This window comes from Podarcis melisellensis (assembly GCF_964234715.1).
Source record: "Podarcis melisellensis genome assembly, chromosome: W".
NCBI classification, from domain to species: Eukaryota; Metazoa; Chordata; class Lepidosauria; order Squamata; family Lacertidae; genus Podarcis; species Podarcis melisellensis.
The window spans coordinates 13,985,527-14,012,967 of NC_138535.1; the positions used below are offsets into that span (position 1 = coordinate 13,985,527).

General features: G+C 44.8%; 1 protein-coding gene across 3 annotated transcripts; it reads right to left on the reverse strand.

The window, feature by feature from the left end:
• Positions 1-4: 4 nt before the first annotated feature.
• LOC309361160 (high mobility group protein B3) lies at positions 5-26,766 on the reverse strand. 3 transcript variants are annotated; one of them, XM_081896125.1, is made up of 5 exons: positions 26,655-26,766; positions 22,342-22,500; positions 19,442-19,581; positions 17,840-18,014; positions 5-1,075 (listed from the first exon to the last, which is right to left on the reverse strand). In XM_081896125.1, exons 2-5 carry the CDS (start codon positions 22,489-22,491, stop codon positions 1,049-1,051), a joined length of 492 nt encoding a protein of 163 aa, XP_081752251.1. In that variant the 5' UTR covers positions 22,492-22,500; positions 26,655-26,766; the 3' UTR covers positions 5-1,048. The 3 variants fall into 3 exon arrangements, with proteins under 3 accessions (XP_081752251.1, XP_081752249.1, XP_081752250.1); XM_081896123.1 differs by lacking the exon at positions 5-1,075 and adding an exon at positions 6,753-7,948; XM_081896124.1 differs by lacking the exon at positions 5-1,075 and adding an exon at positions 6,753-7,948 and having other exon boundaries at positions 22,342-22,496; positions 26,651-26,752.
• Between the last annotated feature and the right edge of the window lie 675 nt (positions 26,767-27,441).

The following is a 27,441-nucleotide window of genomic DNA, read 5'->3' on the forward strand; positions in this document are numbered from 1 at the left end:
CTGACAGTTTTATAGTCTTAGTTTTATTATTATTATTATTTACACAAGAACACCACCACACTCGTAATCAATCCTCACTGGAGCTAGATGTTGGCATGATTAGCCTCTTTTTACGACCCCAGCATAAAGAGCTCCACCCTTTTCCTGCTTTGCGACATGCATCACATTTTCCCCTTATTCTCCCTAAACAACCTTCATGAGGGGACTCATAAACAGTATCATTGCTAGAACTTAACTCCTGCCCTTCTTCTGCTTGCTTGTTTTCACTGACAGTGTTTCTCTCCCCCCCTTCCTCCCCCTCGCTTTCATTTTCTCTCTCTGCAGCTGTCTCTCCCTCCTGCTCAGAATTTTCATCTTGGCTCATGTCAGGGAAGGCAGGAGGCTCCCTGACAAAGAAGCTGCTACCAGTTAGGACAATTTCCAATTTTAGCTCCTCTTGTCTTAACATTGGTGATTTTACCAATACTTCCTCAAATGTTTTCTGTGTATGCTGCCCTTCAAATCCCCCTGCTCTTTCCTTTCGGTTTTTCTTCATAACAATTAGCCTTTCCACCTTTACAAACTTTCCCTCCTGTCTTTGCCCAAGAGTCTCCCCTGTGTCTATTCTCATTTCTGGTTCTTCCGCTGTGTTGTTATATTGATCCAATCTGGTACTGATGGTCTCAGATATCTTAGCCATAGTTTCCATAAATTCTCTTCTCCATTGGTACAAGAATGCCACAATTTCAGCATCTGAGTTCATCTCTGGCTGCCCTGCCCATCCTTCCAATGTTTTCAGAGCAGCCAGATTCCTCTATCAGACCTGATTAAGTCCAAGGCTATTCAGTAGTTTCCCAGTAAACACCAGGGAGATCCAGTACTTTTCCAGAGGAAGCATATTAAAACCACTTGTCCACTTTTCCAAAATGTCTCAGAGTAGGGTACAAAGTCACTTGCAAACTGTTCCTTAAAGTCTCAGTTGTGTTTGTGGAGCCAACTTCAAGCTTCTTCCTTCTTTTATTCCTCCCAGCAGGATATCTTATAATCCTCAGCAGAGCTCTTCATATATTTAATCAAAGTCTCTTCTGCCAAGTTCCTCAACACAGTACAAAAACAAATTCCCAATTTTATAATCCAATAGTGATAATATGCAATTATGAATAGATTTCAGTTGCTAAGAACTTTCCTTTCCACAACCATAAGGGAAAGGTTTGAGAAAGTGGTGTTAGGGCTCCCTGATGCTCCCAGAAGTCTGGCACTACCTTCTCTTTTCTGTCTCTCAATACAGCATCGTAGCCACTTTTAAAATCTCCTGATACTGACAATCAGTGAAGGATGGGTTTTGGTGGCTCATCAACAGGCACTTGACCATATGTTTTTAGTAAAATAAGTTATCCTACTTGCAACTTTTCTCCATGCAATGTAATTTACCCAGAAAGTGAAGGGTGGACCTCCTGTTTTAACCCTTTGTATATCGCCAAATTCAGTCTAATTAAATCCAATCTGATTATATTTCTTTCTTCAAGCAAAACTGTAGAAGATGCAGAATTCTTCTTACCCTATTCAACCTATTCATCAGCGACATGCGAGCATCCCTAGTTAACTCATCTCCAAGTACACACGCGCCTAGACTTGCGGACTACCGCTGCCCTCTCCTTTTATATGCGGACGACGTGGTAATTCTATCTTATACATGTGTTGGACTAACCAGAGCTTTGAAGATCTTTGCCACGTATTGTCAACTCAACCAATTAACCATCAACCATGCTAAATCCAAGATTCAGATATTCTCCAGAAGCCGGAGATTATACGAATGGAAGCTTGGCGGAGCAAAAATTGAGCAAGTCCTAAAATTTCTATACCTAGGAGTTATTTTTCAACACAATTTGGGATGGAAAGCTCAAATTCAACACCTACTTAACAAGGCCAAAACTCTGTCATATGCGCTCCTCCGATTCTTTTTTTCGGATGGAGCTTTGCATGTTCCCTCGGCCCTAAAGGTGTTCAAGGCAAAAGTGGTTGCCGTGCTTGCCTATGCTGCCCCGCTTTGGGCCGTGATGACAGATCTTGCTCCTCTTGAGACACTGCAAAATCAATTCCTGCGTCGGCTCCTAATGCTCCCCCTGTGCGTAAGCAACGCAGCCATGCGACTAGAACTGAAGATCGCATCCGTAGAAACTTGCCTGTGGAAGCAAGTCTTCAATTATTGGTTATCATTGTGGCATAGATTACCAAACCACTACCTTGTCCAATGCTTATGGCGAGATGAATTCTCTAGCCTTTGGACTAGTAGAATTCATGCCAAACTCCTGAGTTACGGAATCTCTCCTTTAGATTCCCTAAAACTAGACCTAATTACTGCCCAAAGACTGATCCGCCAAAGACTGGATGACATCGATCTACAGCGAAACTATATGCTGGGGGGAGGTGTTTGTTCGCCCCAGAACATTGGTATCACTTTAACTTACTGCGTTCCATCATACCTCTCCTCCCTTTCGACTGTTGCCCATAGACTGGCCTTCACCAAAGCGAGGTTCAACGTTTTTCCCTCCAACGTCCTGAGACATAGATTCTCAAAGGGCCAAGCCCCCGCCACGTGCGAATGTGACAAGGAGACGCCGGAGTCGCTCCAGCACATCATGTTCACTTGCCCCCTGTTCAATGTGCCACGGGCAAATTTGTTGGGATTAATCATACAGAAACTAGAGGGTACCCCACCCAAATTCCACCTTGCCCAAATCTTGCAGGATAAGGATACTCATACGACCCTGAAAGTGGCAAGGTTCCTGGTCGCTGTCCTTACCCAAAAGCGACGCCAAGGAGCACTACAAGCTAACTAAGGCGTAGTATGCCATTCTATTTTATAGTATTTTATTGTTATTGTGGTGTTTTAGCGGCTGTTTTTTTTTTTTCTCCTTCCCACGTACAAGCTGTTATTTATGTGTTGTTTTTACTTGTATGGGCCTATGGCCGTAATAAATATTGTTGTTGTTGTTCTTACCCTTTTATTTCAGCTTGAATATTTTTAGTTGTGAATCTCCTGCTGACAGCAGGCAGCTCGAGAGTCATGGTACATCTGAGAGTGCTCTCAACCGCTCCCCCCCCCCCGCTTGCCCTTCGGCAGCGGTTTTTTCAGGGGGGGCGGGAGATTGGCACTCCGCTGGACCACTTGACACTCCACACACCTTTGCGGAGCTTGGGGGCGCCTTGGCACGCTCCCCTCTAACCTCTGTGGGGCTCAGGTCTGCCCGGAGATCAGACTCCTCTTTTGATGGAATTTTATCTCCTTTCCAACCCTTGGCAATCAGCATCCTTACTGACGTTGTTGCATACAAAAAGATCCTCCTTTTCTCTCTTGAGATGTCTGATGCCATAATGCCTAAGAGGAAGGCTTCGGGTTTTTTGATAAACGTTATTTCGAACAGTTTTTTAAAATTCATTATATAAGTTGCCAAAAGCTCTTTGGTTTTTTTGCAAGCCCAGCGCATGTGGTACATTGTTCCCTCTAACTCTCTACACCTCCAGCATAAATTTGAGTTGGTTTTCTATATTTTAGCTAGTTTGCTGGGGGTGATGTACCACCTATATAGCATCTTCATAAAGGTTTCTTTTTTATAGTAAAACAAGCCATAAATTTCAGCTCCCTTCTCCATAAATTTTCCCATTCCACCATCTGTATGTTATATCCAAAGTCCATCGCCCACTTAACCATAACCGATTTTACCTCTTCTTCTTTTATTTCCCAGTTTAGTAATAGTCTGTACATTTTGGAATGCAATTTGTCTCTATTTTTTAATAGACCTCTCTCTAATTCTGATATTTCCGTAGCAAAACCAATTTTTTATCTACCTTAAAGATGTCGTTCAATTGGTGGTATTGTAACCAGTCTGAGATGATGTCTTATATCCTCAAACTTTCTCAGTTTTAATTGATTTTGTCCTCCTCTAACAGTTCCTTATATGTTGCCCAATTCTTATTTATTTATTTTTTCTTTACTGAGAAGGCTTCAAGTGGGGATAACCACCAGGGGGTTTTCTGTTCTAATAAATTCCTATATTTATCCCATACGCCATATAATGCTTTTCTTATCACATGATTTAAAAACCCCTTGTGGACCTTCACTTTCCTGTAACACAAATAAGCATGCCACCCATATAGGTTATCAAATCCCTCAAGAGTTAATAAATCAGTATTCTGTAAATTCATCCAGTCTTTCAACCAGCAGAGACAAGCCACTTCATAGTACAATTTTAAATTCGGTAATGCAACCCCCCCTCTAATGTCAATCAGCAATTTATGTTTTATTCTAAGTTTTTTTCCTTGCCAGATAAATCACAGTAAGTCCTTAAATTTCCCTGCTCCTCCTACCACTGGAATTGATTGGAAAAGATGTAACATCTTGGGTAGTACCATCATTTTTATTATGGATATCCTCCCCCATAGTGAGAGGTTCAACCTATTCTATATCTCTAGATCTTTTTAAATCTCTAACCACATTTTAAAGTTGTTGTTTAGTCATGTCCGACTCTTCGTGACCCCATGGACCAGAGCATGCCAGGTTCTGTCTTCCACTGCCTCCCGCAGTTTGGTCAAACTCTTTAAACAGGTTTATACTTTTCATTGTAAACCAAATTCTGAGGTATTTTACTTTTTTGGTAATTGAGGTTTTTTGCAGCTTCTCTTTAACTTGTTCTGACATGTTCTTCACTAACACCTTAGTTTTAGTTTTGTTAAGTTTAAATCCTCCCACCTGACAAAATTATGCAATTCTTCTTAACACTATGGGTAGGCTTTCCATTGGATTTTCTGTTGTAATTACTAAGTCGTCTGCAAATGCCTTCAATTTAAATGATTTGTTTCCCACTACGATTCCTTTGATCTCACTGTCCTTTCTTATTTTGCTCACCAAAACTTCTAATATCAGGATGAACTGTAGTGTGGACAATGGACATCCCTGCCTTGTACCCTTTGTTATCCTAAAATTTTCTATTAGTCCGTTGTTTATAATTAGTTTGGCTCTTTGATTCTGATATATCACATTTATTCCTCTATTGAAGGTTTCACCTAGATCCATTTTCCCCATCATTTTTAAGGAAATCCCAAGATATATTATCGAATGCTTTCTCCGCATTAACAAACATTAATATTGCTTGCTTATCACTTCTCATTTCCAAATATTCCAGAATATCAATTCTCATTCTTATATTGTTCTTCATTTGTCTGCCTGGTAAAAAACCCCACTAGGTTTTCCATTTATTATGTCCTTTAATACCCTTTTTAATCTGGTTGCTAGAATGTCTGCAAATAATTTGTAACCATTGTTCAGGAGCGATATTAGTCTATAATTTTGTACCGACTTTGGGTCTAGCCAGTGTTTCCCAACCTTGTGCCTCCAGCTGTTTTTGGACTACAATTCCCATCATCCCTTGCCACTGATCTTGCTAGTCAGGGATGATGGGAGTTGTAGTTCAAAAACAGCTGGAGGCACAAGGTTGGGAAACACTGGTCTAGACCTTGTTTAGGTATTAGAGTTATGAATGCTTTTTGCCAAGTTTCTGGTAGCTTCCCTTTACTTAGAACAACTTTCTTTTCAAGTTGGGTGGATGATTATCATTATCCTGGAACCCCAATTTGATGTGTTACTTGCTGTGCTTTTTTGGGGGTGCTGTAAAACATGGGGTTTGCACTGCAAAACGATGCAAAACAATTGCAAACAGCTGAAAGTCTATAATTTTTGATAATAAACCTGATTTGCAATGGGGGTTGAATAATTTTGATTGTAACTGTAATATTCTTCCTACCAGTAACTGAACTGCTGGTGGTCAAGGAGTGGAAGTACACAAGTCTGAAGCAGTTTCAACACAGGACAAAAAAGAGGCACATTTTAATATTTACAAAGCATAGAATTTGGGCTATAAAGGTACCCAACACAGCTAAAAAGAAACACCTGCTCCTTCTTAGTTACCTATCTTTCCAAACAGTGGTATACACACATTTAAGGTCACAAGTGTCCCAGTTTCAAAGGAGTAAGACTCAATCTTGCACAACATCTTTAACTCAAGTAGTCCTTTCCTAGACCATCATGCTCCTTTCTTGGGGAAGTGGAAAAGTAAAGCTTTACTAAAGTTTTAAAATGGTTCACTGGCTGGGTTGACGCTGAAATAACTTTCTGTTTTGTATTTATATATATATATATATATATATATATATATATATATATATATATTTGCTTTCGTAGATTTTCACGGGTACAGGAATGCAGGTTTTGGTGTCCTCGGGTGTCTTCCCGTGTAAAAGTTGGGGTGTCTAGGCGACGTTTCGACGAGGTCTCACTCGTCATCTTCAGGCTGGTGCTTTCGGCTTCTTGTTACTGGAACAGAGCAGGATCTCAGTGTTTGAGTTCCTATAAATACTGTTGAGGGGGTGTGGTGTATAGCCTCCAATGTTCTGGGCAGAGAGGAAGTTCCCAGGCTAGTGTGCCTTTTCTTCTTTTGTTCCTCAAGTAATTAAGGAACAAAAGAAGAAAAGGCACACTAGCCTGGGAACTTCCTCTCTGCCCAGAACATTGGAGGCTATACACCACACCCCCTCAACAGTATTTATAGGAACTCAAACACTGAGATCCTGCTCTGTTCCAGTAACAAGAAGCCGAAAGCACCAGCCTGAAGATGACGAGTGAGACCTCGTCGAAACGTCGCCTAGACACCCCAACTTTTACACGGGAAGACACCCGAGGACACCAAAACCTGCATATATATATATATATATATATATTGCTGCTGCAGGGAACCTTGTTAAAAGCAGAAAGATTTAGAATATTGTCAAGAAGTTTTAAAAATGTAATACTATTTATTTTTGCTTCAAAAACATTTCCGCATTCTAAACATACAAAAAACCCCAACATAACGTTTTTTGAAAATTTTTGTTTAACTTTTTAAATACAGGGTGTTTTTGAACTTCAATTTTCTGTGCCCTCTCTTCACATTTTAAGCTGAAAATGAAGAGATCTTCAGTTTCCATTTAAAAATTACCCCACTTAATTAAAAAAGGAAAGAAAAGTATCCATACAATTTCTCATGCCAGCTGAAATTCCCCCTCCCCTTCTGCAACTAAGAATGGCAGCAGAATGCTAGTTTCACTATATACAGAAATAAAACTTTAGGCTAAATGGATGCCCACTGTACTGTAAATAGATCTAATTTTGCAGAGTGTGCTTTGAAATACGACCCCTCTGTCCCTCTGTGGAAGAGTGTTACAACCTTCAGGGAGTTACTGCCCATCCCCCTCTGAGGCATCACCACTGAAAGCATGAACCACAAGAATCTGTCTAGTTTTTACAAACTATAGATATGTACAGTTTTATAACCCAGGATTTTCTAACCAATAACCATATAGTTAAACACCACCTTACAAATTAAAAAATAAGATGCTTGAGAAACATTTATAAATGCTTTGTTACACCAACAGGAAAAGTGCACAGAGTTGAGGAGAACACAAGAGTGTCTTGCTTCCACCTTTTTGTTTTAAAAATGCTTGGAAATATGTACAACTTTGTTACAATTTCAGAGTGCCTATGGACACTTAATATAAACCATGGTTTGGTTATATTTAGTTTTTCTTTCCTGGATTTTCCTACAGCAACTTTATTTAATTTAAGCTCCCACTGCTGGTGTGGTCAAAATTTAAATTATGTTATTAAACCTAATAAAAAGGGCAAATAAGACACCCTCTTAAATAAGAAGTGCCTGTTTATTTTCTCTTTTCCAAATGGTGTTTCCCCTACTCTATGGTATTCACATGGAGACAAGTATTATACAGTTTCTCATTCCTCCTCCTCCTCCTCGTCTTCCTCCTCCTCGTCTTCGTCATCCTCCTCCTCCTCTACCTTTTTCCGAGCTGCAACAGCCGCTTTGGCCACTGCACTCTTTGCACCATCAAACTTGCCTTTAGACTTGTAGTCTGCGACATCCTGCAAGAGCAAGAGGATGAGTTTCACTGGCCTTTGTGTTATCAACCTATTTGCCTTGTTGGGGGGGTGCTTTCAAAATAGCCGATTTCACATGAAATAAGCTAAAGGCACTATTTCACTTATCACTATTGAACACCTTGGGGGAGGTGGGGAGATACGAAGGATTAGACTGATTTATTTTTTTTAAGCCAGTAAGGAGGGTTATTTTATTACATTGCCACTTCCTCAGTTGGAAACTGGTGGTGGTTGTTAGCAAACTGCAACTATTAACACTTGCAAAACAATGACTTAGATACATAGAACTGTAGGTGTGATGTTACTTGAACAATGGGCCTCCAGTCTCTTGCACCCCGCAAAATTCCACTTCCCATGGAGCTGTACATAATGCAACACAGGAGGGAAGACCCACCTGCACAGCATGAGAAACCCCCTCCCATTCACACAAGCAGCTCTATGCATTAAGCAAGTGATATCATACTCATTCTGTGCTTTTTAAAAGTAAAAATTCAGTGCCAAAGTAGCCAAAACTCTGTTCCCCCCAAAAGTAGGAGTAGCCCCTCTTGGATGTAGTTGAACTAAGAACTCCCCATCAGTCCTGAAAATGGACTGTGCTAGTTAGGGCTGATGGGAGTTGGGATCCAACAACATCTGCTGCAAGTTCCATGGGACCTGCCTCTTTCTGCCAGGCCTAGGGTGGGGCCCTGACAGACTACAAAGCACTGGGGTTGCCCAACAGAGAACACTGTTTACACTGGTTAACTGCTTGTAATTGTTTTAATAATTTTAATGATTTTTAACTAGTTTTGTAAGGGCTCTTTGTGGGATGTGCCTGGGAGGAGAGGAGCAGGGGGGTGGCAATTACAGTGGTTCAGGGGTAGGGGGAGGTATGGTGTGGGAAGAGGGGCATGTCGTGTAAGGGGCACGCGGCCCAGGCAGTTCGTGATTTTTTTCCCCATTTGGATTTTTCCCCCCTGTTTTTGTTTTTCTTATATTTTCAAAACATGTGCCGGAGAGGAGAGGAGAGGAGAGGAGAGGAGAGGAGCGTGGGAGAGCAGGGGGAGGCCCAGTTACAGTGGTTCTGGATAGGGGGAGGTATGGTGTGGGAGGAGGGGTAGACCAGGTTAGGAGCACACGGCACAGGCAGCTAGTGACTGTACCGTGTGCCAGCCCCTCCTCCAACCTGGGGAATTGTGGTTGTCGTATCAGTCAGCCCTCAGGTCTGAGAATGCTGCTGTTGAATGCCAGGTCAGCCCAGAATACAATCTCCCTCATCCATGATTTGATTATGGATGAGGAGGCTGATCTGGCATGTATCACTGAAACCTGGGTGGGTGAACAGGGTGGAGTTGGTCTCATCCAGCTGTGCCCACCTGGGTACTCAGTGCAGCATCAGGGCGGGAAGAGGGTGATTTGAAAGTGGGGCACATTGACATCTGTCCCCTTTCTTGGTCAGATCTCCTGTTGAGATTTAGGCTGTCATCACCATTTCCCCTCCACAGAAGTGGGGGACCTATTAGGAAGGTCCGCCCTTGGAGGCTGATAGATCCAGTGGGATTCCAAATAGCTCAGGTCATTGACACGATCACCCCTGAGTATCCTCTCCCACTTTGTGGAGCCCCTTTGGCCCCCTATAAGCCCCCATAGCTTAGAGCGAGGAAACAAGCTGGGAGACGGCTTGAATGCAAGTGGAGGAAAGATCTGAATGAATGCAACCAAACACTGGTAAGGGCTCATTATCAAGCCTACCTAGTGGAAGGGAAGGCAGCAAGGAAGGCATACTTTGCTGCCTCCATTGCATCCTCATTATGCCGTCCGGCAGAGCTATTCCAGGTAGTATGGGGCCTTTTACAGGCTGTCCCAAAGGAGGTGGTGGAACCAATGGTAGCTTGCTGTGACTTGTTTGCAAAGCATTTGGAGGATAAATTCATTTGCATCCACAAAGATCTTGACTGTTGTTATAGCAGAGGAATCTCATGAGGTGTCCAGAGCACAGAATAGTCCTGTTGTTTTGGTTGAATTTCTAATAATAAATAATAATAATAATTTATTTATACCCCGCCCATGTGGCTGGGTTTCCCCAGCTACTCTGGGCAGCTTCCAACTGAATATTAAAAACAATACAGCATCAGACATTAAAAACCTCCCTAAACAGTTGTCTTATAAAAGTAAAATAGTTGTTCATTACCTTGACTTCTGATGGGAGGGCGTTCCACAGGGCAGGAACCACTACCGAGAAGGCCCTCTGCCTGGTTCCCTGTAACCTCAGTTCTCGCAGTGAGGGAACTGCCAGAAGGCCCTCGGTGCTGGACCTCAGTGTCCGGGCTGGATGATGGGGGTGGAGACACTCCTTCAGGTATACAGGACCGAGGCCATTTAGGGCTTTAAAGGTCAGCGCCAACACTTTGAATTGTGCTCGGAAACGTACTGGGAGCCAATGAAGATCTTTCAGGACCGGTGTTATATGGTCTCGGCGGCCACTCCCAGTCACCAGTCTAGCTGCTGCATTCTGGATTAACTACAGTTTCCGAGTGACCTTCAAAGGTAGCCCCACGTAGAACACATTGCAGTAGTCCAAGCGGGAGATAACTAAAGCATGCACCACTCTAGCAAGACAGTCTGCGGGCAGGTAGGGTCTCAACCTGCGTACCAGATGGAGCTGGTAAACAGCTGCCCTGGACACAGAACTAACCTACGCCTCCATGGACAGCTGTGAGTCCAAAACGACTCCCAGGCTGTGCACCTGGTCCTTCAGGGGCCCAGTTACCCCATTCAGGATCAGTGCGTCCTCCACACCAGCCCGCCCCCCCATCCCCCAAGAACAGTACTTCTGTCTTGTCAGGATTCATCCTCAATCTGTTAGCTGCCATCCATCCTCCAAGCGCCTCCAGACACTCACACAGGACCTTCACCGCCTTCACTAGTTCTGATTTAAAAGAGAGGTAGAGCTGATGATCTCTCCCAGCGGCTGCATGTAGATGTGAAAAAGCATGGGGGAGAGGGCGGAACCCTGAGGCACCCCACAAGTGAGAGCCCAGGGGTCTGAACACACATCCCCCACCACCACTTTCTGGACACAGCCCAGGAGAAAGGAGCGGAACCACTGTATAACAGTGCCCCCAGCTCCCAGCCCCTCAAGACGGTCCAGAAGGATGTTATGGTCGATGGTATCAAAAGCAGCTGAGAGATCCAGCAGAAATAGGAAACAGCTCTCACCTTTGTCCCTAGCCCACCGGAGATCATCAACCAGTGCGACCAAGACAGTTTCAGTCCCGTGGTGAGGTCTAAAGATTCTTTTTTAAGAAGCGGTTTAATGACCGCCTCTTTCAGTGGGCCTGGGAAGGCTCCCTCACAGAAGGAAGCATTCACCACCTCACAGAGCCCATCGCCCAGCCCTTCCCAGCTTACTTTTATCAGCCAGGATGGACAAGGATCAAGGAGACAGGTAGTTGGTTTCGTTCGTCCAAGCAGCCTGTCCACATCCTCGGGGGTAACAGATTGAAATTGATCCCATATAATACCAGAAAGAAACGGATGTCTCGTATACCCCAGGTAGTGTGGTTGCCGACCTTGAGCTAGACATCCTGGAGAGTGAAGTCAAATGGGCCTTAGAAAGCACTGCAAATAACAAGGCCAGTGGAAGTGATGGTATTCCAGCTGAACTATTTAAAATTTTAAAAGATGATGCTGTTAAGGTGCTACACTCCATATGCCAGCAAGTTTGGAAAACACAGCAGTGGCCAGAAGATTGGAGAAGATCAGTCTACATCCCAATCCCAAAGAAGGGCAGTGCCAAAGAATGCTCCAACTACCGCACAATTGCACTCATTTCACACGCTAGCAAGGTTGTGCTTAAAATTCTACAAGGAAGGCTCAAGCAGTATGTGGACCGAGAACTCCCAGAAGTGCAAGCTGGATTTAGAAGAGGCAGAGGAACCAGAGACCAAATTGCAAACATGCGCTGGATTATGGAGAAAGCTAGAGAGTTCCAGAAAGACATCTACTTCTGCTTCATTGACTATGCAAAAGCCTTTGACTGTGTCGACCACGGCAAACTATGGCAAGTTCTTAAAGAAATGGGAGTGCCTGATCACCTCATCTGTCTCCTGAGAAATCTCTATGTGGGACAAGAAGCTACAGTTAGAACTGGATATGGAACAACTGATTGGTTCAAAATTGGGAAAGGAGTACGACAAGGCTGTATTTTGTCTCCCTGCTTATTTAACTTATATGCAGAATTCATCATGCGAAAGGTTGGGCTGGATGAATCCCTAGCCGGAATTAAGATTGCCGGAAGAAATATCAACAACCTCAGATATGCAGATGACACAACCTTGATGGCAGAAAGTGAGGAGGAATTAAAGAACCTTTTAATGAGGGTGAAAGAGGAGAGCGCAAAATATGGTCTGAAGCTCAACATAAAAAAAACGAAGATCATGGCCACTGGTCCCATCACCTCCTGGCAAATAGAAGGGGAAGAAATGGAGGCAGTGAGAGAGTTTACTTTCTTGGGCTCCATGATCACTGCAGATGGTGACAGCAGCCACAAAATTAAAAGACGCCTGCTCCTTGGGAGAAAGGCGATGGCAAACCTAGACAACATCTTAAAAAGCAGAGATATCACCTTGCCAACAAAGGTCCGTATTGTAAAAGCCATGGTTTTCCCAGTAGTGTTGTATGGAAGTGAGAGCTGGACCATAAAGAAGGCTGATCGCCGAAGAATTGATGCTTTTGAATTATGGTGCTGGAGGAGACTCTTGAGAGTCCCATGGACTGCAAGAAGATCAAACGTATCCGTTCTTAAGGAAATCAGCCCTGAGTGCTCACTGGAAGGACAGATCATGAAGCTGAGGCTTCAATACTTTGGCCACCTCATGAGAAGAGAAGACTCCATTGAAAAGACCCTGATGTTGGGAAAGATTGAGGGCACAAGAAGGGGACGACAGAGGATGAGATGGTTAGACAGTGTTCTCGAAGCTACAAACATGAGCCTGACCAAACTGCGGGAGGCAGCGGAAGACAGGAGTGCCTGGTGTTCTCTGGTCCATGGGGTCACGAAGAGTCGGACATGACTAAACGACTAAACAACAACAACAATATGACTAGACAGGACTCTAGCACTCTCCCGCCCTGGCCCTGCTCCCACAGTGGAGTCTACCTCCTTCCGTATCTGAGCAACTTTATCTGCAAAAAACTTTGCAAAAGCATTGCATGAGATCTTGGGGTCCCTACCCGGCCCCGATGATGAAGGTGGTTCTGATAGATTGCGAACCACCTGAAAGAGTCTCCTCCTGCTGTTTTCTGCAGATGCAATAGAGGCGGCAAAGAAGGTCCTCTTCGCTGTCGCCATCGCCACTTGGTAGGCTTGACGTTGAGCTCTAACTTGTGTTTGGTCCAATTCAGAGTGAGTTTTCCGCCACCGGCGTTCTAGCCATCTCAGCGATTGTTTCATCACCATCAGCTCCAGGGAAACCATGGGGCTGTCCGGGCTCCATGCAATCGGAGAGGATGCTTCGGAGCCATGGTATTGGTAAGCCTCGAGGATGTGGACAAGGTGCTTTGATAGGTCAGGGCAACCACTTGTGCTCCAAACCCTTGCCCCTCTTGCTGATATAAACCAGCAGGGAGGGAACAGCTGGCTGGGCCAGGGAGGTAATCAATGCCTCTTTGCGAGATGGGGTGGTCCCTGCCTGTTTGAAGGAGGCAGTGATAAAACCACTCCTTAAGAAACCTTCCATGGACTTAGAAAATCTAACTAACTACCAGCCAGTTGCTAATCTCCTTTTCCTGAGCAAGGTTCTGGAGCGGGTGGTTGTGTACCAGATCCAGGCACTGTTGGAAGACACTGGTTTTGTAGATCCATTTCAACCAGAGTTTAGGCCCAGAAACTGCTTGGATCGCCCTTTATGATGAGCTGTGTCATGAGAGAGATGGGGAAAGGTGCCCCTGTTAATTCTCCTTGACCTATTGATGGCTTTCAATATTATCAACCATGGTATCCTTCTGCAGAGGCTGTCTGAGTTAGGGGTGGGTGGTACTGCTATGCAGTGGTTCCAGTCCTGCTCGGATAGTCATTCCCAGGGGGTGTTGCTTGGGGAGTGCTTTTCAGTCCTGTGGAGCCTTCAATGTGGGGTTCTGCAGGGCTCGATCCAATCCCTATGCTGTTCAACATCTACATGAAACCGCTGGGTAGGGTTATTCGGAGGTTTGGAGTACATTGTCAGCTGTATGCTGATGATACTCTGCCCTACTTCTCCTTTACATCTGCAAGTGAGGCAGTGGAAGTGCTGGACCGTGGTCTTGCCTTGATAATGGACTGGATGAGAACCAACAAACTGAAACTCAATCCAGCTAAGACTGAGGCACTGTTGGTGGGTGGTTCCCTAGACCAGATTTGGGGGGGGGGTGTCGCCTGCTCTTGATGAGGTTTCACTTCCTCTGAAGGAGCAAGTTCGTAGCTTGGGGGTACTCCTGGATGCTTCGCTGTCACTTGAGGCTCAGGTGGTCTCAGTGGCATAGAGTGCCTTCCATCAGCTTCAGCTGGTGGCCCAGCTATGACCCTATCAGGACAGGGATAGCCCATGTACTGTTGTCTATGCTGTTAACCTTGAGGTTAATTACTGCAATGCGTTATATGTAGGGCTGCCTCTGAAGACTGTTCGGAAACTCCAGCTAGTGCAGAATTCAGTGGCCAGGTTGCTCACCTGGGCAAAACGGTTTGAGCATATTACACCAATCCTGACCCGATTGCACTGGCTACCAATTAGTCTCTGGGCCCAATTCAAAGTGCTGGTTTTGACCTATGAAGCCTTAAACAGCTCAGGACCCCAGTACCTTAAGGACTGCCTCTTTCCATATGAACCTACCCAGACTCTGAGGTCATCTTCTGATGCCCTCCTTAGTGTGCATCCTCCTCGAGAGGTCCGGAGGGTGGCAACACGAGAGCGGGGCCTTCTCTGCTGTGGCTCCCCGTCTCTGGAATGCTCTCCTCAGGGAGTTTTGCTTGGTGCCTTCATTATACGGCAGGCAAAAACATTCCTCTTTAACTAGGTCTTTGGCTGATTCACACCCAATGCCCTTTTAAAATGTGCTTGGGGTGGTGTTATTGGGTTGTTTTTGTTTATATCTGTGTGTGTGTGTGTGTGTGTGTGTGTGTGTTTATATTGTGATCTTATCCTGTGAACCACCCTGAAACCTGCAGGTATAGGGTGGTATAAAAAATTGATAAATGATAATCATCATCATCATCATCATCTGGGTGGCCACAGGTTTCTCATTCCTACCATACAGGCTTACACAAGCTAAGGAAAGTTGCATGCTCTCCAGCCCTAATAGTTAGGGAAAAGAGCAAAGGGGTCCTGGAACTCTCAACCCCATAACAACTTCACCCTTTGCCCCTTTGCTTACAGAAGGCACCGCCAACTTTCAAACTTGAGTTTAGCATAAGCGCCACAGAAACAATTTCCTGTGGAGCTTAGTTCCTGGTATGTTTCCCAACCCACTTCAACATGCTGGTGCTAACTGGGTTACTTTAAGACCGTCGCTTTACCCATATGGCCTTGCCTATACGCTGAGATCTGCTTTGGCGGTCTTGCTTTGACAGGCAAGGTACACACAAGAGGTGGCCCCTTCCAATTAACCTATACTTGTTTATACACTTGTGTGATTTCAAACACCTCTCCTGTAGTAATTTTTACATCTAACTGATGTGCCTAAATAATCTTATATCATTCCTCCTATACATGGACGTATGCTACTTTTAAAGGTTTGTCCCTAAAAAGCCCTTTATAGTTTTTTGGGAAATGAGATTAGTTTGTGAGATAAGAACTCTGTATTATCAGTTCCACCCCATCCCCCCAATCTATACCAGCAGAACTGGTTTCAAATTATTTGTACCCTGCTCAGTAGTATCCCGCTGAATTGGCTTTCCAAGTGCAATTCAAGATGGTGTTATTACCCATAGGGCTCTCTCACGTGAATCTGCCCATCCTCCAAGTTTGGGTTTTACATATCTCTTGCATGCACCATTGGCTTCTGAAGTAAGGCATCCCATATGTGGAATTCCCTGCCACAAGAGGCAAGGTTATCTTTCTCATTTATTTGTGTTTGTCCAGCAATTGAAAACATTCCTTTTAAAAACAAACTTTTGATTATGTGCTGATGCTTAAATGTATTGATTTACAACAAATGCTAGTACTTGTATCTTTTACTGCTATTTTTAGTTTTGATAATTTGCATTTTAAAGGTGGAAGCACTGCAATCTGTATGCTTGCTTTTATATTTGTAAGCTGCTATGAGCAACTCCTTTGTTGCTGTAGTATATATTTTTTTAAATTAAAATATTATGCCATAGGATACAGCCCAGCTACTTCTCTAGAATTTCTTTGTATTTCAGGACAGACAAAAGGAAGCACTTCTTCACACTGCATAGTTAAACTAGGGAATTCACTCCACAAGAGGCAGTGATACCAGCCAAGATGGATGGATTTAAAAGAGTCTTATCCTTCATGATTTTGTCTATTCCTATGTATGTCTACAAGCTATGGTGGCTATGTTCTACTTCCACTGCAGGAGGCAGTGGAGACCAGCTATTGGGAATCATAGGTGGAGAGAGTTCTGTTGCGCTCAGGTTCTGCTTGTGGGCTTCTTATTTGTATCTGGTTGGACCACAGGATGCTGGACTAGATGCACATTTGGCCTGATCCAACAGGGCTTTTCTTACATTTTTAGTTCAGATTATGAGCTTTTTATGCCTTTTAGCAGAGCCCATCACTGCTAATTTGCAATGGCTGATGCCAGAGGAGAGAGAGAGAAAAAGAAGTTGCATCTTTACAACATAAAAGGTAAAGGTAAAGGTACCCCTGCCCGTACGGGCCAGTCTTGACAGACTCTGGGGTTGTGCGCCCATCTCACTTAAGAGGCCAGGGGCCAGCGCTGTCCGGAGACACTTCCGGGTCACATGGCCAGTGTGACATCGCTGCTCTGGCGAGCCAGAGCTGCACACGGAAACGCCGTTTACCTTCCCGCTGGTAAGCGGTCCCTATTTATCTACTTGCACCCGGAGGTGCTTTCGAACTGCTAGGTTGGCAGGCGCTGGGACCGAGCAGCGGGAGCGCACCCCGCAGCAGGGATTCGAACCGCCGACCTTTCGATCAGCAAGTCCTAGGTGCTGAGGCTTTAACCCACAGCGCCACCTGTGTCTTTACAACATAAAAACACATAAATACAATATTCCTGCTTGGGCTGGCTTCTGAGACAGGGACAAGTTTGGAAATGGCAGGAAAGCTTTACATATTTCAGTACCGAGAGTGTTACAGTATTTTGTTTCAGTTATCTGCTCTGAAACTCTGGGATGAGGTGGGATAATACACTTCCGATCTAGCAAAAGGAAGGTATGCCAAGGTTTCCTCCAGTGACATAAAGACAGCAAGATAAACATGCCATATCTTGTCAGTGTTAATAGTTAAAAGGCCTTGGAATCAGCTGAAATCCCTTTAAGTAAATTGTTAAGCACAGTTTCCTGATAAACATGCACTCACCAATGTTACTGGAATTTGTTTCCAGTGAAGGAACTATCAGTAGGCTTGGAATGCCCTCTTAGCTGGGAAGTACTCCACTGATTTGGAAACACCACATGTGTTAGCACAGTTTACATTTAAAGCAGGTTTCACCAACCTGGTGCACCCTCCAAATGCTGTCAGAAGTCCCAACTGCCATCAGCCAGCTGCGCTAGCTAGTGCTGATGGGAACTGGTAGTCCAACAAAAGATCTGGAAAGTGCACCAGGTTAAAAAAAGTCTGCTTTAAAGTGTCTGTCATGAGACTGATGTTTCATTTTTGGAGCAAATGTAAGCAAGAATTTGCAGCATATGGACAGAAGCCACCTGAGCCTTACCTTCTCATACTTCTCCTTCAGTTTCGCAGCCTTGTTGTTGTAAGGCTGTTTCTCCCCATCACTGAGGTTGTTCCACATTTCACCCAATTTCTTTGCCACGTCTCCAATGGAGATGCCAGGATTAGTGGATTTGATATTGGGACGGAATTCTGAACAGAACAGGAAGAATCCAGACCTTGTGAAGGATGGGAGGGAGAAGACAAACTGCAATTGAGAGCTGGCATGGTGGCCAGGGGTTTATTACCTATACTACAAGCAAACTAGTTTTTAACAATAAACAATAGTTATTTGGTTCAGATGCCACACTACAGTTTAGTGTTACATGTACAAGTCTTGGACTTGAATGCTCTCCTGGCGTGGCCGCCAGACCACTGGAAGCTCCAAACCACAGTTTATCTGGGCTCAGACATAACAAGACACTGCTGTTAGAAACAAAACCTTTCAAGATTTCAACTATCTCCTCCTTGCATGCCATACCAGCAGAGAAGTGGGGAGTTAATGAGAATGAGGCTTGTACAAATAGTACTAAAACAGCTTTCTCCAGCCTGGTGCACTCCAAATGTTGCTGGACTACAACTCCCATCATTCCTGACTACCAGTCACATGGGGTGGGGCTGATAGGAGTTACAGCCCAGCAACCTTTGGTTGGCATCAAGTTGGGGAAGGCTGCCAGCTAAACCATTTTAACATTGCATTCAAATGAGCTCAGTGTGAAGGTAGCACTAGGGATTCAAATTTTTCCAGTGTTACAGATCCAAGGACTCTCGGTGGGGGATAGAGTGGCAGAAAACCACAACAGTTAGACTGATGTGAAACCAGTTAGAAAATATAACCTAGGCATGAGCTAGTAATTCCCCAATTTAAATTCAACTCAAAACTCATTGGGGGACCTTGGCAAGCCACTAGCCCTCAGCATCAGCACCCCCACCTCCAAGCTGTCTTATGAAGATACTTTCAGTTCAACATCTGGCTCATCTTCCAGGACAGCTGTAAGAATTAATGTTATGTGAAACACCAAACACGCCAGAGTGCTATTAAATAAATAACAGAATTAGGAGATCAGGGTCATTAAGTGAAGACAAATTTCAAGCTTCTTTCTCCCACCTCCAGGATACTCACAGAAGTGGCAAATGGTGCCACTCTCAATCAACTACTCAGTGCCAAGATTTAGGTGATCAGGTAGCCTTCAAAAGCATTGACTTTTTTTTATTAACAGTTGTACTGCTATCTTGAAAACAATCAAGTCTTTCCAACAGTTTGTTAATAGGTTAACTCTCACCCAATGCAGCAGACTGAGACTCTGAAGAGGTTTGTTTAAAAGTGCTTTCTTCAGTTGTTTAGCATGCAGAAGGTCCCGGGTTCAATTCTTAGCATCTCTAAGTAGGTCTGGGAAAGACACCTGCCTGAAACCTGGAAAGCCACTGCCAGTCAGAATACAATACTAACCTAGATGGGGCAATGGTCTGATTTGGTTTAAGGCAACTTCTCACTGTCAGATCTACTTCTTTCTTACTTACTTTGTTTAAATGCAGACTTGCAATGTTCCACCTAACAAATATGCGAATAGGTTTATGTACACAATTATGTAGGGAAGTTACTTACGGTGGCCGTTTGGGGGCATTGGGATCCTTCTTCTTCTTACCACCCTTTGCTGGTCCATAATCCTTCATTTCTCTCTCATACCGTACTTTATCAGCTTTAGCCATTTCATCAAATTTACCCTTCTCTTTGTTTGACATGGTCTGAAAGGCAAACAGTTACTCATGCACCTTCCCAAAAAGAGTACACAAGCCACAAACTAAGGCAGGAGGAAAGGACCATAGCTGAAGAGGTAGAAAAAATGCTTTGCAGGCAAAAAGTCCCAAATAAAATTATTTTTGAAGAGACAGACTTCTACCAGAGACCTTGTGGAGATGCTGCCTGCCCAAGTAGGCAACACCAGACCTATGTTCCAAAAATACAGCTGAGTTGCTCTCAACCATCTGAAATAGAACCAAGCACTCCCTGTCAAAGCCCAAGTCTGTAAGGCCATTCGTTCACCCTTGCATGCTTTAGTTCCAAGGGAAACAGACTCAAAATTAAGACCAGATACAGTGGCTTGTATCTTCCGTCTTCTGTATGTTACTCCCAAGCTTCCCAGATAAAGATAAAAGCAAATTTTAAGAGCATATTCTTGACAGATCAACTATAGCTATACCTGCACACAGTGTTAGAAACTGAGATAGAAAAGCTAGGAGCCAAATGGCCCCTGGAACATGGGTTACAGGCGCAAAAACAGAATGGCTAGTTGCCATCCCCCCCCCAATTAGCAGCACCTTCTATTTATTTTTTCAAACACATGAACTGATTCACAATTCATATCAGTGATACATTGTTAATATCACACTTTAATAGCAATTCTTTATTGGAAACCACAAACATAGGTCAACTCCTGCAATAGCAGCAAAAACCATAAGTCATTTGAATAATTAATATGTTCAAATACCAGTCTCTCTCTGTGTGTATATGTGATGTGTTATGTAAAGTACTGCACTACATTTGAACTAACATGCTTTGGGTGGGGAGGAGAGGCAAAGCAGCACATGGAAGGCAGCAGCCAGTGATCTAACAGCAATCTCATAATCTCATAGAAACTTACGAGCTCGAAGGGACCCAAGGGTCATCTAGTCCAACCCCCTGCAATGCAGGAATATCAGCTAAAGCATCCATGCCAGATGGTCATCCAACCTCTGCTTAAAAACCTCCAAGGAAGGGGTGGGCAGGGAAGGCAAGGCAAGGTGAGGCGAGGCATACTTGACAGAGATGATGTAAGGATTAAAAGAATACATACTTGTAGTATCTGAACACTTGAACACAATGCAAAAACTTATTACTGTTACTATATTTAATTTTTAATTGTTGTTTTAACTCTTAACTGTTGCATTGTTTGAATGTGCTTGCTTTACTCTATTTTTTATGCGTGGATGCTTATTTTAATGTTTCAATGGAATTATTTTATTGTGCACATTTATTACATGCATATATATTATTTCGTAATTGGTTTTATACTTCTAAGCTACATAGAGGCCAACTTTGACAATTAAGCAGCATATAAATTATTACTACTATTATTGCTGAACTTGAAAGAAATTTGAGAGAGAAAATGAAACAGATGTGCAACTACTAGATTATTTGGAGAGGGACTGTGAGAAGAGGAGGAAGGGGGAGTAGAAATATAGTTCTATGAGCAGTTCCTCCTAAATAATGGGGTTGGGGGAACAGATGATGTCTCAAATCTCTCCAAAGCAGCCTTCCAGCCTTACTTAAACATGAAAGGAACTTGCCAGCCTCTCTCTCTCCCTCCAACTCCCAAAGCAAAGCTCATTTTGCTTTAAAAAACACACCCCCATACACACCCCTTCTCTTCTGACAAAAGGGGGGTGGCAAAGTGGGGTGGGGGAGTCAACTGCCTGGAGAAGAAGGAAGAAGCAGAGAGAAACCAATCCACCCCTTCTCCGAAAACGGTGCCCCTTTAAAAGAGGAGCAAAAGACTGCTGGCTTAAACACAAGCAGCTCTGGATTGGAGGTGTGGGGGTGGGCTGAAAAACCAGCTGCTTCAGCCTGAGGAACCAGGGCGGAGGAGGGGCTGTGTTTTTGCTATGACAGACCACTTGCTTTTCAGCTTATGCAAATAGTACCACAATGGAGTAAGATTTATTCTTCCTGCAGAGTGTCTTAAGCTCAACAACCTGATCACAGGTTTTCAGCTTTTGTGCTCCCTCTTAGGGACATTGCCCTCACTGGAGACTTTAGTCACAATGGTTGTGACAGGAAATCTAAACTTGGTCACAAGGTGGGACTATTGAGTCTCAAAAAGCGCCTATTCTGTTTGAACCCTGCCTGTGCAAATACGGCTGTTCTAGACAAAGCAGCATGGGTAGGCAACATGATGCCCACCAAATGCTTAGGACTCCAATTCCCATCATCTTCAGGTGCCATGTTGGCTACTCAGAGATCCTGCATCCTCTACTTTAGGTGTGGGGAACCTGTGTCCCTGCAGATGTTGTTGGACTCAAACTCCCATCGGCTCCAATCAACATGGCCAAGGTCCATAGAGGGTCATGGCTTCCCTGAAGTAGATGATGCAGAATTCATCTTCCTAAGAACTTTCTTTTTTAAAAAAAAAAAAGAAAGAAAGTTTGTAGTCCCTATGATTCCAACAAATGCTTTAAAGTGTGCTGGCAATGCCCAGTGAATTCTCAGATGCTAAAAGGGACATAAGCTGGGTTTTAGACTCCTTCATTGCTCTGTAACTCCTTGACTTGGGCTGCAAATCTCTATTCAGTAATTTGAGATAATGGCAATAAGCTTAAATGGCAGAGGGGGACAGTAATTAACAGAATTAAGGACAGTTGATTTTGTTTTAAAGTTGAAAGTGTGTTCATGCAGTGAACACATAGCTTTCTCTCACTAGGCCATTGTCTTTATAGCAAGTGTGAGGAATTGGGTCTGGGAGACAATACCTTCCACCTCTCTGAGCACTTCTTTGAGAACTCTGCAAAGTTGACAGGAACTTCTGGATTCTTCTTCTTGTGTTCTTCACGGCAGGTCTGAACAAAGAAGGCATAAGCAGACATCTTCCCCTTTGGCTTTTTCGGGTCACCTTTAGCCATTTTTACTCTCTGGAAAGGTATTTTAAAAGATCACCACTTACCATTCCAACAAGCAATTTATGCTGTGTACACTAGGCAACCAAACTTATAGTCAGGCTACCCTTCGGTAGACTGACTTTCGCATACATCTTAAGATCTTATCAGCCAAAACCAGATAATTTCTGTCCACTGGGAAGTTGGGTTTTTTTCTTGAGCTGACATGGACATTGTGCAAGTTCTCTACTGCCACAGCCAGTGGCAAAGGAAGGAGAACCGGCACCCAGGGTGACAAACCTCCCACCATGCGCGTGCGCCGTACGTACTGCGTATGAGCGTGCGCCACTACGTAACGCGCATGTGTGTGCCGCTACGTAACGTGCATGCGCCATACGTACCCCGGCGGGATCCTCTGCTCGCGGCTGCAGTGACGGCGGAGGGATTGTTGGGCGGTATCCCACCGCCGCCCATATGGCGCGTATATGTGTGGTATGTAAGCGGCGCAGATACCGCTGCCATCCATACAGCACTCGAGCGCTGCTGTTCATGCAAGGTAAGTATGGCGCATGCGCCACTGGGCGGTTTGCCAACAGCGCTGCTCGAGTGCTATATGAACGGCGGTGGAGGGTGCAGCCACCAGTGGAGGATACTCCGCACGTGGCGGCGGTGGCTAGTACCACCGTGCCCGAAGGGGTGCGAGCCCCCTGTGGGGTGCCTTTTTGTCACCCCCGCTCAGAGACGGCACCCGGGGTGGATCGCCCCCGCCCCCTTCCTCCGCCACTGTCCACAGCATTATTGCATAGTTTTTCACTTGACTGAGCTTATTTGCTTACATTTGATGGTCAAGGGCTGTAGCTCAGTACTAGAGCATCTGTTGTACATGCAGAAGGTCCCAGAGTCAGTCCCCAGTGGCATCTCCAGGTATGGCTGGGGAGAGACTTCCTCTCTGAAACCCTGAAGAGCCTGTGCCAGTCAGTGTAGACTATACTGAGCTAGATGGACCAATGGGTTTGACTCAGTAAAAAGCAGTTTTCTATGTTCCAATGTCAAGCACATGCTTGAACCAGCCCATAATACTAGAGGGAGGTTTTCAACCTTTTTGAGTTCAAGGCTTCCTTGACCAACTACATTCTTTCTGCTGCTCCCCTGTGGTGAAACATACTCTGGGCCTCAGAATCCCAGTTATGTTACCCCTTTCCTGCACAGCTGGCAGCCCCTCACCCCTTTTCAATCACCCTCCCTTGTGGAGTGTTCCCTCAGCCTCCTCTCCCTTCCCCTCTTTGAAAGTCCTCCGGGCAGCAGCTGCCATCTCCCCGGTCTCTGAGCACCTCCCCCCCAACCCAAAGAGAGGTGCCTCTTCATGATGCCCCACAGGGGCCTGGGAAGAGGATGCTCCCAGCCTTGATGGCCTGGCAGAGACTGGCCAAGGGTGAACATGAGGCCAGTGCCTTACCTTGGGAGGCAGCAGTGGCAACAGCGGGCACCGCCAAGCCTGCATGGTGAAAAGGCTCCCTTTCCACACCAGACACTCAGCTCCTAGGCAGGCATTGCACACAGCAAGCAAAAGAAAGGCCAGTGTGGCACCTGCCTGCCCGGTCTCCCACTTGTCCGTCCATTTCCAGCAGCAAGGGCTGGTGGACTGGCTGGCTGGGCTCCCTCACCCACTTACTTCCTTACTCTGAGGCCACCTCAGCTCCTGGCAACCAGAGGCACCATTCGCCTTGTAGGCTGCTGCAACAAACAGTCGTGCAAGCCTTTGGGAGGCAGAGACACAAGATGGCATCAGAGGTAAGGAAACTATCATTCAAGGCACCCCAGAGTGCCACGGCACATTGGTTGAAAACTGTACTAGAGTATTAAAGGGTTAACTAATACACATAGTTGTGACTTGTAGTCTTTGGCTAGCCTTCAATAGGAAAACTCTCCTACTTCTTCAAGACTTAAAAAATGCATTTCATGTCAGAGTATCTGTCATGCATCTCATATGGACACCTTCAGCATTATAAAACCAGGTCTCTGAAATTAAACATATTTAAACCAAAGAGTTTATTGACTAAAAGCATGACTTATAAGACTGATGTTACTCCACCAAGGGATCTATAGTTTTGATGTCAGAGTGGTCACTATTTATTAATTTTAATGCCCAGAACAGCTGCTAACTTTTCAGCTATGAAAGCATCTTTCCCACCTCATCTCCTGAAAAAGCAAGTATTTATGAGGTTAAAAGCAGTGGTGGGAAATTTGCTCATGATGTTTTTTTAAATGTATTTAAATGAACATTGGTAATAAATATCATTAAAAGTTTAAATTAATTTTGTTATTGATTTCTTCCTCTCCAGGAAAAAAGATCAACAACCACTTTTCTTAAAAATCACACCTAATCCTCACATTTCCCTTTCTTCTAATCAATAATCCTATTTCAATAGGATTCAATAGGCGTGACGGGGGGGGGGTGTGGCAGGGATCTTCCTTCTTTTTCACCTTACTACATTGGAGCAATTTGTTTTTTTAAAAGCCCTTTTACTGCCTTCACAAATACAGCTGGGATATGCCCGGGGTCACTATATACTTGCTGGAGTGACTCCGAGAAGCTGAGTGAAAAGGCGGGGTGGGGGAGAACTGACGGGTCACTAAAGACACCAATAATTCATCTTCCATTTTGTGTAATGCTTACTCATGAAAGAAAGTGCCCCGCAAATAAGCCCTTCGGCTCGCCTTTGGCCATAAGGGTCAAAGTTGGCTGGAGCTGGGGCAAGCTGTGGGGTTCTTGCCCTTGCTATATAGTTTTGATGCTTTGCTAAGGCAGGGATATGGAGAGAAGGGTCCCCGCCCCCCCCCCCCGCCCATTGCCAGCCAGCTCCATACGCTAAAATGGCTTCTCTACAAGGCACAGAGACTGATATCCCTAACAAAGCCACCGGCACCCGTCTGCTCGGATGAAAACTGCAGGAAAGGAAGCCGAAGCACCCGGGCTCCCGAAAACCAACCAGCCCCGTAGAAAAAGCTGTCCTCTTCCCTATGAGGCGGGGTCCGGGAAATGGTGGGGGCAGCTTTGAAGCAGTCTCCCACCCCCATTTCCCTGTTCAGCTCAATAGTCTGTAACAAAGACTGCCTGTCATGAAGCCATTACAAACCCTGGCTAACGCGCCGAAGGAGGAAAACTGCAAGAAAGCCGAATCCGGCCCCCAACCACCCCACCACGGGCGTGAACTGATAGAAAGGAGGGATGGGGGTCTTTGCACCCCCCCATTTCCCCCCGCGTCGCTCCTGTTTCCCGCCTCTCTGTTGCCTTTACGTTTTTCTTCCTTTAGTCGTACCACTAAAACGCCAGCCATATTAACGCACACAAGACCTCAGCTCAAGCATATGGCAAACGGCGGGGGGGGCGGTTCAGGGCTTAGCGGCGGTCACAAGGGGACGAGGGACACATTTATGTAGAGGGTAAATAAAAATATTGAGGAAACGAAAGGCTTGGGGCGGATCAGAAGGCGAGGAGAAGACATGGTGGGGAAGAAAGAGGGATGCGAGGGAGAAAAGAGGCGGGGTGTTTATGTCCTGGATGCGCAGAGATTATCCTTTTCAGATTCTAACGCGGCAGCCATTACTAACGCAGAATAAACACCAGGCACCAGAACAGCCCACTGTCCCCAAGAAGGCGAGACAAGGTGAGAGGCAACACACGTGGAGAAGCGGAGATGGGGCTGACAAGACAGTTAAGCGGGAGGTCCCCCGCCCATGCGGGAAAGTTAATGTACCAGCCATATTCTACTGTAGCAGCAGAAAACCCATGTGTGTGGACTTACTAATTTTCCCTGCAGAATAAGAGACACCCCTAAATGATAATGGCTGTATGTGTGTATTTTTAAGCGCCTATCTGGGCGTCGTCGCCCACGCACCCCTAATCAGAAATATAAAAATAAGCCTAGCTCCATTTACACCAGGATCCGGGACAAGTCTCGATTTCCCACGCCTACTTAAGAGGAAGGTTTGGGAAAGCCAAGTTAAAGTTGATCGGAATACATATATACAGACAAAAATTAAAAACTGAGAAACTTCTTTAAGCAAAAGGATTTCCCCCCCCCCAAAAAAAAGAACAATTAAAACTGCTTTTCTTTAAAGGGGGGAATTTAAAAGGGCGAGCAGAGCAGCCGCCCCAAAAACAGTTGCAAAGTGCTCCAGAAACCTACCTGTATTGTTCGCTTTAACCTAGACGATAAGCAAGGAAAGTGAGCAAGGCGCACGCAGAGGACTCAGCGCTAGTAGCTGCGGCTCAGCCTCGCGTTGGCTGCCTACGAGAGCGGCCTGATTGGCTGTAGGGCTCTGCCGTTTAAAACAACCTCCTCGCCCTGCCACTGGCCTAAAGACTTATGAATATTAAGCATAGCCCCACGCCTATTTGGTTAGAAGTGGTTAAGTCATTCATTCACAATAACACCCTCTAGCAAAAAAAGGAGCACACAAACGCACAAACCACTTTGGAGAAAGAAAGAAGGGGGAGAGGAGATTGTGGAGTTACAAGCTTGGTGGATCCGAGATACTGTGGATATAGTGTATCTTGATTGCAGTAAGCAGGACACCCACCTGTCACCATCCTCTGTCTGCCTCTGTCTAGCAGATTCAGAATGACATGTCTCAACAATAGATGTTTTAAATTACTCTCTTTTGACCCCAAGTGCTCAGAAAAATCTGTCAAAATCTTCAGTAATTTGAAAACTAGGATATTAGATTAAAAAAATTAACACTTTCATGCGGTTAACGAATATATTTTACAAAACTACAAAGAACACACCTTTTTCATATTATTTTAAAAGAATCTAAACTAAAACAAGTTTCCTTGGATTTGCTGAAAACCTTTTCAGCACTTCCTTCTCAAATTCCTCCTTTTTCCAATTCTGTTTTTCTGTGCACACACAATAAGCATAGCCTATTGAGACGCTCCCCTGTCATCTCAACCTTAATCAGGTATTTACTCTC

Bases quoted from the DNA above. Each gene is read 5' to 3' on its own strand.
- LOC309361160 (XM_081896123.1), bottom strand. From the start codon at position 22,491: ATGGCTAAAGGTGACCCGAAAAAGCCAAAGGGGAAGATGTCTGCTTAT. The intron at 18,015-19,441 runs GTAAGTAACTTC...ATCCTTCACAAG, and splicing joins AATGCCCCCAAACGGCCACC to GTCTGGATTCTTCCTGTTCT. The intron at 7,949-17,839 runs GTAAGGCTCAGG...TTGCTCTTGCAG, and splicing joins TGAAGGAGAAGTATGAGAAG to GATGTCGCAGACTACAAGTC.